This window comes from Podarcis liolepis (genome assembly GCF_965112155.1).
Source record: "Podarcis liolepis genome assembly, chromosome: 1".
Lineage (NCBI taxonomy): Eukaryota > Metazoa > Chordata > Lepidosauria > Squamata > Lacertidae > Podarcis > Podarcis liolepis.
Window position 1 is genome coordinate 29626463 of NC_139554.1, and position 10722 is coordinate 29637184.

A 10722-nucleotide genomic window follows, 5' to 3' on the forward strand; every position below is an offset into this window, starting at 1 on the left:
CCCAGGCTCAACAATTCACACCTAGCCCATTTTTCACTAACTGGGCGTTCTCAATAAGGTAGAAGACATGAATACACTCTGAAACTCTGTGCAGCAAGTATTGTCTGTCTCCAGTTGCTAAGAACAGCAGACTCCCACAGCTGCATCTTACAAGCTACACTCCCAAGATCTAGCTCTGTATTAGATGTTAAAACAAAGCAGGTTAACCTATGGGCTCTCCAGATTTTGTTGGGCTCTATCTCCCATCAGTCCTAGCTAGTCGTCGTCGTCTTCTCCTCCTCCTCCTCCTCCTCCTCCTCCTCCTCCTCCTCCTCCTCCTCCTCCTCCTCCTCCTTCTTCTCTTCTTTGGCAATCACTTGTAGCCGAGTAAGATTGTCTTCCATAAACATGGTTTTAACAGATTCAGGTGGATAGCCGTGTTGATAATAACAAGATGAAATTATAAATAACAGGATGAAAGATGAAAAAATCTTTTTTAATAATTCCAGCGGCACCATAAAGATCAACTAAATATAAGCTTTCAAGGTATGAGCTTTCGTGTGTAATACACACTTTGTCAGATATGCTGAAGCAGAGGTCACTTCAACCTTATAACTGTTGATGACTGTTATGGCAATTGGTTCCTCAGGGAAGGGCAATGGATTTTTAAAGGGATAGGTGACCAAAATTAGCTTTAGTATGTATAATGGGACATGAATCCAATATATCTATTCAGACCAGGTCTCTCCATAGTTTTTAGTTTGGTAATGAGTTGTAATTCAGCAACTTCTCTTTCAAGTGTATTTCTAAAATTCTTTTGTAATAAGACAGCCACTGGCAGAGGAAGAGGGGGGCGGGGGAGTGACCGCCCTTGGCACCATGATCCCAGTGGGGTGCCATTGTGGCCCTCCCCCCACTGTGCTGAGCGCCACACCCCCAGGACACATGCCATGCCCCTGTGGGCGGTGTGCCATGCCCCCAGTACACGCATCACACCCCCAGGATGTGTGCCACACCCCTACAGGCAGCACACCATGCCCCCGGGACATGCGCCACATCCCCCAGGACGCGCGCCAGTCATGCCCCCGTCTGCTCTCCGCCACTAAAGACAGCCACTCTAAGATCCTGCACAGAATGTCCTGGGAGATTGAAGTGTTCTCCTATTGGTTTCTCTGTTTTATTATTCCTGGTGTCAGATTTACGCCCATTTATCCTTTGGCGTAAAGTTTGTCCTGTTTGTCCAATATAGAGAGCTGAAGGGCACTGTTGGCATTTGATAGCATATATAATGTTGGAAGGTGAACAATTAAATAGGCCTGAAATGGTATGTTTGATGTTATTGGGGCCAATAATGATGCTGTCCGGGTATATGTGGCAGCAAAGTTGGCATCTAGATTCATTGCAGGCTCTTGTGCCAGTGTCCATGTTAGGTCTGGTTGTTGTATTATTGTGTGTGAGGAGCTGTTTAAGATTAGGTAGCTTTCTGCAGGCAATGAAAGGTTTCCTTCCAGAGCTTTGGAAAAAGAGCTGTCATTAATCTAAGAGATGTTGTAAATCTCTGATGATGCGTTGAACTGTTTTAACTTGAGAGCTGTATGTGATTACTAGTGGTGTTCTATTGTTTTCTCTTTTGGGTCTATCTTGCAGCAAGATTTTAACACTGAGTCCATAAGTGACTGTGGAGGCCACTTCTGGATCCACACGTCCTTCCACAGTGGGGACATTGGCTTCTGATCACAGTGTGGATTTGCCAAACGTGCCTTCCTCTTAGCACGTTTCTCCCTTGCGTCCTGAGTTCGAGTGTCTTCAAAGCCCATGACACCTTTGGTAAAGGCTGTTTTCCAATTGGAGCGCTCACAGGCAAGTGTTTCCCAATTGTTGGTGTTTATACTACATTTTTTAAAAATTGCCTTGAGACAGTCTTTAAACTTCTTTTGTTGACCACCAGCATTACGCTTTCCATTTTTAAGTTCGGAATACAGTAGTTGCTTTGGAAGACGATAATCAGGCATCTGCACAACATGACCAGTCCAACGAAGTTGATGTTAAAGAATCACTGCTTCAATACTGGTGATCTTTGCTTCTTCCAGTACATTGGTATTAGTTCACCTGTCTTCCCAAGTGATGTGTAAAAATTTTCAGAGACACCGTTGATGTAATCTTTCAAGGAGTTGGAGATGGCGTTTATAAGTGGTCCATGTTTCACAAGCATACAGTAAGGTTAGTAGTACAATAGCTTTGTAAACAAGCATTTTGGTTTCCCTGTGAATGTTCCGGTTCTCAAATACTCTGCATTTCAATTGGGAGAAAGCCGCACTCGCAGAGCTCAGGCGATGCTGGATTTTGGCACCAATGTCGGCCCTTGTGGAAAGACAACTCCCCAGGTAGGAGAAGTGATCGACATTTTCCAACGTTACACCATTGAGTTGGATTTGTGGTGCTGCAGAGGGGTTATTTTGTACTTGTTGGTGCAGCACTTTGGTTTTTTGGATGTTGAGTGATAGGCCAAGCTTGGCCTATGGTCAGGGATGGTTAGGTGTTCATCAACATCTAAAGAATCACAGATTAGCCACCTCTGTGTTATAAAGTGTGATGCACGTTTACAGCAAGGGCAGGTATAACTCACTGATAGCAATGGTGCACTCAATAACCAACAGAGGTCTAGTTACAGATAGGTAGCCGTGTTGGTCTGCCATAGTCAAAATAAAAAAATTCTTTCTAGTAGCACCTTAAAGACCAACTAAGTTAGTTCTTGGTATGAGCTTTCGTGTGCATGCACACTTCTTCAGATACACTGAAACAGAAGTTGCCAGATCCTTCTATATAGTGAGAAGGTGGGGAGGGGTATTACTCAGAAGGGTGGTGGGAATGGGAGATTGGCAGGTAGCTGAGATGAGCCTGTTGACGACTCTTAAAGACTGCAATAGGTCTTACAGGAAAAGGCAAGGGGTGAGAAGGTGAAAAACGGCTTAGTTATGTATAATGAGATAAGAATCCAATGTCTTTGTTCAGACATGGTTTTAAGTTTGGTAATGAGTTGCAATTCAGCAGCTTCTCTTTCCAGTCTATTTCAGAAATAGACTGGAAAGAGAAGCTGCTGAATTGCAACTCATTACCAAACTTAAATCCATGGAGAGACCTGGTCTGAACAAGTCCAGGCTTTCCAGATCAGCATCCAAGCAGGTCTTTTTTTTGATCCCAGCACTTTCCTCAGGAAAACCCGCGTTTTACCGCGGAAATGCAGCAAGCGGCAAAACCTGGAAAGGCCAGACCTGTGCCTGAAAAGCATGGAGCAGTGTGGATGAGCCCTGTGCAATGCTGGACTAGACAGGCCATTGGCCTGGTTCAGCAGGGCTATACTTATGTTCTTATTGCTCGTGCTTGGCGGACAAGTCAACACATGCCTGTTGTCACACATACCCCTTTGCCCAGGTCCTCCAAGATCACTTGCTCGATCTCCTGCCTGCTGCTTTGAGGGGCTTGGCTGTGCAGCACCTTGAGTGTGCGAGTGTATTCCTCAGGCAAGAGATAGTCGAGAGCCCCCAGGTGCTGCCCCACTTTGATGAAGGTGCCCCGGTTGGCACAACACAGGTCTCGGAGACGTTCTGCGGAGCGCAGATGCACCTGCAGAGGGGGAGAGAGAGGGAGGGAGGTTGAAAGACTCATAAACATCCAAAACTTTGACTGAATCCCTTTCTCCAAACCATACGCTACCTATTTCCGTATCTTCTCTTCCCAGGCTGCCATTTTGCTTGTTCTGGGTGTGTGTTACCATAAGGCTCCCTGTGTTTACCATTAGGACAGGACGCATCTTTGGGGGAAACAGACACTGTTTTCTCTGGGATGCCCCTACAATTGCAGACCAGGGCTTGATGTGGGCCAGTACCTACAAGCATATGCAGACTGCAGGCATTAGAAGTTCTACATGACCACATCTAGTCTCCTCAACAAGCACCATGCAGACAGTGCTTTAAGGTAGGGTGGGGAACCTCAGGTCCAGGGTCTGAATGCAGCTCTCTGGGCCTGTCTATCCCTTGAGACTTCCCCAGGCCACACACCCTCCCCTTTCAGTGGCCTTGCTTCAACCCCCCCCCCCAGTGTTTTTGCCTTACTGGAATACATCTGTAATGAGTATGGGTTGCTCGTGCATAAGTTGCCGTCTCTCCTGGCTATGTTGCCTGGTTAAACCTTTCTATCTGGACAGCCCTTCACTTCGTGGCTGCCTCAGTCGCTAGCAGAATCCGTCAGTGGGCGTTTCTTAAACCTTTTCCAACATAAAAGTTGTTTGACGCCAAGTCTCCTCCTACTCTCCCTGCGCGGAAGTCTTCTGCGCAGGGAGGGCGTGGGTAGCGGAGGACCCGTGCTCTCCCCGCTGGTGTCCGGTGACGAGTCCTGGAGCCCTCTCACCGATTCCCCCATCTGCCCCCCTTTATCCCTGGTGTTGCGCTGATTTCCTTCCCCATCTGTTGAGCTGCCTCTCTCCCTGCTGGGCCCTTCTCCAGCATCATTTGAGAGCCTTCCCTCTGCCTCTAGCTCCGATGTCAGTTCCCTGACAACATCCTTGAACCCTGATGGGGAACAGAGGGGAATTGTGTGTGTGTGTAGAAACTAGCCTACTGTACAAAGGAAAAATAATTGATTTGGGATAGTTCAGTCAGTAGAGCATGAGACTCTTAATCTCAAGGTCGTGGGTTCAAGCCCCATGTTGGGCAAAAGATTCCTCGGACTAGAAGACCCTCATGGTCCCTTCCAACTCTACAATTCTATGATGCCCCCAATTTGCTCCACCTACTTTTGACTCTGACTCCATCTACCACCGTCATGTGCTCCCCAGAAGGGCATGTGGACCTCAGGTTGAAGAAAGTTGTGTACCTCCGCCTTCAAGAGGTACACAAACATGCAGGCGAGATATTTGGATTCCAGTTGCTCGAAAGCCTGGTGCTCACCACTTCCTTACACTGGGCTGCTGAAAGCAGAAGCTGCCATTGCACCTGCCTCTGCAAACCCCCTTGCAGCGGTTGGGCAACGGTGTGCAAAAAGGCAGCTTTCAGCTCAAAAATAACACTCTTGCAAGGAGCAGGAAGCTTGTGCCATGGAAATTTGTGGTCATGAGTACAGTAGCTCTATGCAGCATGCCTTAGAAAAGGGGGCATTTTTACATTGCTCCCTTGAGGTGGTTGTTTGGAGTGACAGAGATATCAAGAGAGAAAGAAAGCTTGGAATGGATTGGAAATGAAAGGGTGCAGACAGGGCGGGGGGAGTGAAGAGGGAGGGGGAGAGAGGGATGGAGCCAGAGCAGCTGGGCAGTTTGTCACAGTACAGGGAGTTCAGCCCATTACAGGGAAACAGCTTTTATGCAGCTTGGATAATTGTCCTCGACACTGTCTCCAACAGAGGAGAAAGCGGGGGGAGGGGGATCAGCAGCAAAAGCAGGGAGGGGCTATCTATAGCTGTCCGGAATTAACTTGCATTTCAGAGAAAGGAAGGGCAGGCTGGACACACTTGAGGGGGGAAATGCCACTTCAACCCAGATATTGCTCGTGGTGAGAAAGCAGCAGCAACAACAACAAAATTTCAGGAACTGTACAGAGTGTCAGGGCTACTGGGAACACCCACCCAACTCCACACACAAAGCAAACACACAATTAGGCCCGCATGGGAGCATACCAGATTGAGCCAAGGGAGCAAAAGAGACATCTGACCCCAGTGTTGATTCACCTCCTAAAATGTAAGCTCGAAATCTTTTTTAACTGCCAGTTACTAGCAAGCATCCCGATTGCCTTGCAGCCAAAGTGTCACTGCAAAAGAAGCATGGTTCTACCATATGGCGATTCTGCCTCAATCCAGAGACGAGGAAGTTCATGCGAGCAAGTCCCACTGGGATTCCTGCGGATTTATAACACTGGTCACCATCATGGAAATAGGTACTGGAAGAGCATTTTCCCTCCTTTAAATGTTCGGGTTGAAGAACAGGCCACAGAACAGATGGCAGCCATGTCAACAAAAGACGTTGTAAGGCCAGGTACTCCAGCCAAACAAGGAAAAGAAGATTTTGAACGCCATTTGCAGTTCATTGTGTGTACTTGACGTGGTAATTAACAATCCCTGGCCATGACGCTGCAAAATACAATTCAAGCTACTAGCTTTTTTTAACCTGTCCAGCAAGTAATGCAATAAATAACTTGAGGGGGAAAGTTTGTTTCTTGCCATTTCCAAAGCATTTACTGAACAGATAATATTTAATGCTACTTAACAAAACAAACATCCTACACATTATTCAATGATTGCATTATGTACTTTATTATTATTATTATTATTATTATTATTATTATTATTATTATTAATTATTATTATTATCATCATCATGACTGAATTAAAGAGAGACTAAAAGTCAAGCTCAACAAGATGCCATTCACACAATTATCTATTGCATGGCTTTAAAACAGTAAAGAGTGGTCACAGCAGGGGCCCCAATCCAGACTGAAACCCTGGCGGGGGTAGGGTGAGGATGAAAGAGCTCTAACCTTTCTGCCCCTCGTGGTGGTCCCAATTCAAATCAAGGCCTGCTTCACCTCTTCTTTGCAATGGAGGGAATTTATATCATGTACAGTGGAGAGCAAAGGTTTAAAGCCCCCTTATCGACTATCAGCCCTACCAGATTCCCAAATGGACCACCATACCTCATTTTTTTAAAGGCATTAATGTAATTTCTAATTGTGTGTATGGCATCTTGTCTACTTCAACCCTAAGGCTGCGTTCTAACTAGAGTTTCCTTGTACAACCTATGCATTGGTGTAGCCCTAAACTGGAAATACAGAGAATGGTATTTCAAGAGTGACGTAAGTTAAGGAACCCTCAATGAATCTTCTAAGAAAAGCAGGATAAAGGTGGCAATTGCCAACTCTGCTGATCCTACTGATTCCCAGCCTTTTGGTTATACTAGGAACATTCAGCAATGAGATTAACACAGTTCTATCCTATGTAGCATGCAAGTGTCTGGCGCACTGAAATGACACTCAAACAATTCATTCTGAAAATGCCCTGGAAGTTGCTCCTATTGCTCAAGTTACTTCTAGCTTCTGTAATGAATCATATTAACGAAAAGACAGAAAAAACCAGCCATGCCTTGTTTAGAGAAACCAATATGAAGGGTTGATAGCCTTGAAATATCTGAAAGGATGGGGGATAAAGAAGATGAACTGTTCACTCCAGCAACTTAAAAAATATAATAGAGTTTAAGCTGCAAGAGCACAGAACTGCCTAGGGTAAACTGACCAATTAAAATGTAACAAGTCATCAGATTGGGATGGATCTGAAACAACACAATCTAAGATGCCAAGGGACTCAGACTAGGGACTCTGGCAGTAGAGTTAAAACACCATCAAGGGCAGCTCACAGTCTGAAAGAATTATTTGCTTGATCTCTGCTGAGTAGCAACACCACCTAGATAATGGACACAGAGGATGCTACTGTTCATCAGTCCAGTCAAACCAAGTGGTAATAATAATAATAATAATAATAATAATAATAATAATAATAATAATAATAATTTCTTATTTATACCCTGCCCATTTGGCTGGGTTTTCCCAGCCACTCTGGGCGGTTCCCAACAGAATACAGTCATATCTCGGGTTGCAAACGCTGCGGGTTGCGCATTTTCGGGTTACGGACACACCGAACCCAGAAGTACCGGAACAGGTTACTTCCGGGTTTCGGCACTCGCACATGCACAGAAGCACCGAATTGTGTCACACGTGTGCGCAGACGTGGTGCTGCGGGTTGTGAACGCGCCTCCCACACGGATCACATTCGCAACCCAAAGTTCCACTGTATTAAAAACCTGATAAAAACAGCAAACATTAAAAACTTCCCTAAACAGGGCTGCCTTCAAATGTCTTCTAAAAGTCAGATAGTTGTTTATTTCCTTGACATCTGATGGGAGAGCGTTCTACAGAGTGGGTGTCACTACCGAGAAAGCCCTCTGTCTGATTCCCTGTAACCTCACTTCTCACAGAGAGGGAACCGCCAGAAGGCCCTCGGAGCTGGACCTCACTGTCTGGGCTGAACGATGGGGGCGGAGATGCTCCTTCAGGTATACTAGGCCGAGGCCATTTAGGGCTTTAAAGGTCAGCACCAACACTTTGAATTGTGCTCAGAAACGTACTGGGAGCCAATGTAGGTCTTTCAGGACCGGTATTATATGGTCTCAGTGGCCACTCCCAGTCACCAGTCTATTGAACGCTGTATTTCTGTCCACAAAGTCACACTGTAAGTTGATGGTTGATCTGTTGTTGAACCTAGATCTCCTGACCCTGAACTGTTTTATGCTTTACTTTGGTTTCCTCTTTTTCCTTTTTTTCTTTTTCTTTTATCCTTTAGCTACAGAACCATCCCAGGGCTCTCAGTTACTTCAGCAGCAAATAAACAAGCCAAAACAATAATTAATGACAGAGCTATAAATCACCTCACTGAATATGATACATGACAAACCAGCATGGCTTTTGCCAAAGGAGAGGGAAAAACCATTTCCTCTCCAATTTATTAGTTTGTGAACATTCTAGCAAAGAACAGAGACAGTGAGAAAAGAGAAGATTTTTGAACCAGAATATTTTCAAGTGGACTTTGGTAAAATCCCCTACACACAGTTAGAAAATAATCAGTAAATGAGATGCAAAAACATGGCCAATGATCAGACACTGGCTAAACTTTTCCAGTACAATGGAACCTCGGTTGTCGAACATAATCTGTTCCGGAAGACCATTCAACTTCTGAAACATTTGACAACCCAGGCGCGAAAGGAGAATCTCAATTTCAATGGTGAAAATCTAAAAACACGCAGCGGAAGCTGTTCAACTTCCAAGGCATGTTCAAAAACGGAAGCATTTACTTCCAGGTTTTGGCATTCAGGTTCTGAAACATTCATCAACGGAGACGTTTGAGAATTCCACTCAAATGCCCAATAGTTATTACTAGAACTGGAGTGAATTGAGATGTCATCAGCATGACGAGAAAGAAATGGAAAGAACTCTGCTTAGCACCCCAAGGGTGATAAATTATTGGGGGACCCAGGTAAGACCTCCCCCACATAATCAATCATATGACGCAGTGCGCACACACCATTTGAATGGCAATGCCCATCAACTTTGGGGAGCCACAGCTCCTCAAATATTTTATTGGGGCTGGCTCCTATGCCCTACACATTAAAAAGGGCCTGGAACTGAAGTCTGAAGAGGAAGGAGGTGCCATTACTCCTTCCATGTATAGACTGGGCAGGGCCCGAAATGCCCGAATTGATTCCTGATGCTGTAAAACAGAGGAGTTGAGGTGGGTTACCTGGGTCTGCTGGGTGGTCTTGAGGGCCTGATGGGATTTCTGAACTGGATGAGCAACAGAGGATTAATGGGATTTCATTGTGCCAGCTCGGCTTGTAGGCATGGCCAGGATCACCTTAACAATGTCACACCCAACCATCTGCCAATGCACTAGATTCAGATTCAGCTCAGAAAGCAGATGTGGAACTTCTAGGGGGTAACAAGATTTCTGAAGCCATATTGCAGTTTATTCTGGCACTGTGAGCCATTATGAAAGGCACCAGATAGCACCAATGATATAATGCCAGTTGCTTTATTAAAATTGGAGTGACACTGAGAAATGAGAAGCCTACACTAGCGTCAAAACCCAACATATTGGAAAACATTTGTCATGCCCTGACTGACACAATATAGCGGCGGAATAAAATAAGTAGTGATGATTGAACTATCGTTACTATTAATTGTCTGATATAGCTTGTTTTAATTTTAAAAAATTTTTTTGCAAACATAACCCTGTTTATTCTTGCATCAAACCTGTAGGCCTTTTACTTTCCCATTTTACTTGTGAGGGTGAGAGACAGTGAGTTGCCCAGGCCTGTCCCTGTTAAGATCTATGAGAGAGGCCCTGCAACATTCTGATACATGCTATGCTGTAACAGGAGAGCCTTCTCAGTGGTGACACCTCAATTATGAAGTTCCCTCCCCTCTGAGATATGACTGCTATCACAAGAAATACCCTCAGTGTCGTCACCTAAATTGATGGTATATTTGCAGTCACTTATGGCTATCCTGCCTCGAGGAAAAGCAATAGAAAACAGGCCAGAAATAAAGGTTAGCAAAGGAAGAGATACTGAAACAAGCTGGGCTATTTTATTTAGAAAAACAGGAGGAACCATACAGCACTCATACAAGTACAGTCGGACCTCAGAAATTGAATGGAATCCATTTTGGAAGTCCGTTCGACTTCCAAAATGTTTGGAAACCAAGGCACGGCTTCCAACTGGCTGCAGAAAGCTCCTGCAGCCAATCGGAAGCCAGGGAACTTATGTCAGCCATTCCAGTTCCAAAGAACGTTCATAAACCGGAACACTCACTTTGGGGTTTGTGGCGTTCGGGAACCAAAACATTCAAGTCGCAAGGCATTCGACTTCCAAGGTTTGATTGTATTTGAACCAGAGTCCCTCATATCCAAAGCCAGCCCTGCACTTCACTAGATCTCCAACCGCATTTAGCCCAGGGGATTTTCTTGACTTTCACTCTTAATACAAGTTGACCTTTTCATTGAATGAAATTCACAAAAGCCAATTTCATTGTAAGCATTTCTGCACAGAGCACTGCGAACCTGCCTGAGTCACCGTGCCCTGGCAAATCTTTTTCTGTGAAGGGTGGGGTAAAAATCAATCAGTCAAAATCAGTCAATCAATCAAATAGT

The 10722-nt window shown here is 45.1% G+C and overlaps 1 protein-coding gene and 1 long non-coding RNA gene across 5 annotated transcripts in view; one reads left to right on the forward strand and one right to left on the reverse strand.

Moving 5' to 3' along the window:
- Positions 1-10722, reverse strand: part of ADCK1 (aarF domain containing kinase 1) — a 106125-nt gene that overhangs the window by 62146 nt on the left and 33257 nt on the right. For all 4 annotated transcript variants that reach the window (XM_083502419.1, XM_083502417.1, XM_083502418.1 and 1 more), the window contains one exon: positions 3400-3603. In XM_083502419.1, coding sequence (XP_083358545.1) covers positions 3400-3603 — 204 coding nt within the window. The remainder of the gene's footprint in view (positions 1-3399; positions 3604-10722) is intronic.
- On the forward strand, positions 1001-6199 carry LOC310707229. The gene is made up of 2 exons (XR_014526396.1): positions 1001-2363; positions 5767-6199. It is a non-coding gene; the product is annotated as an uncharacterized lncRNA (long non-coding RNA).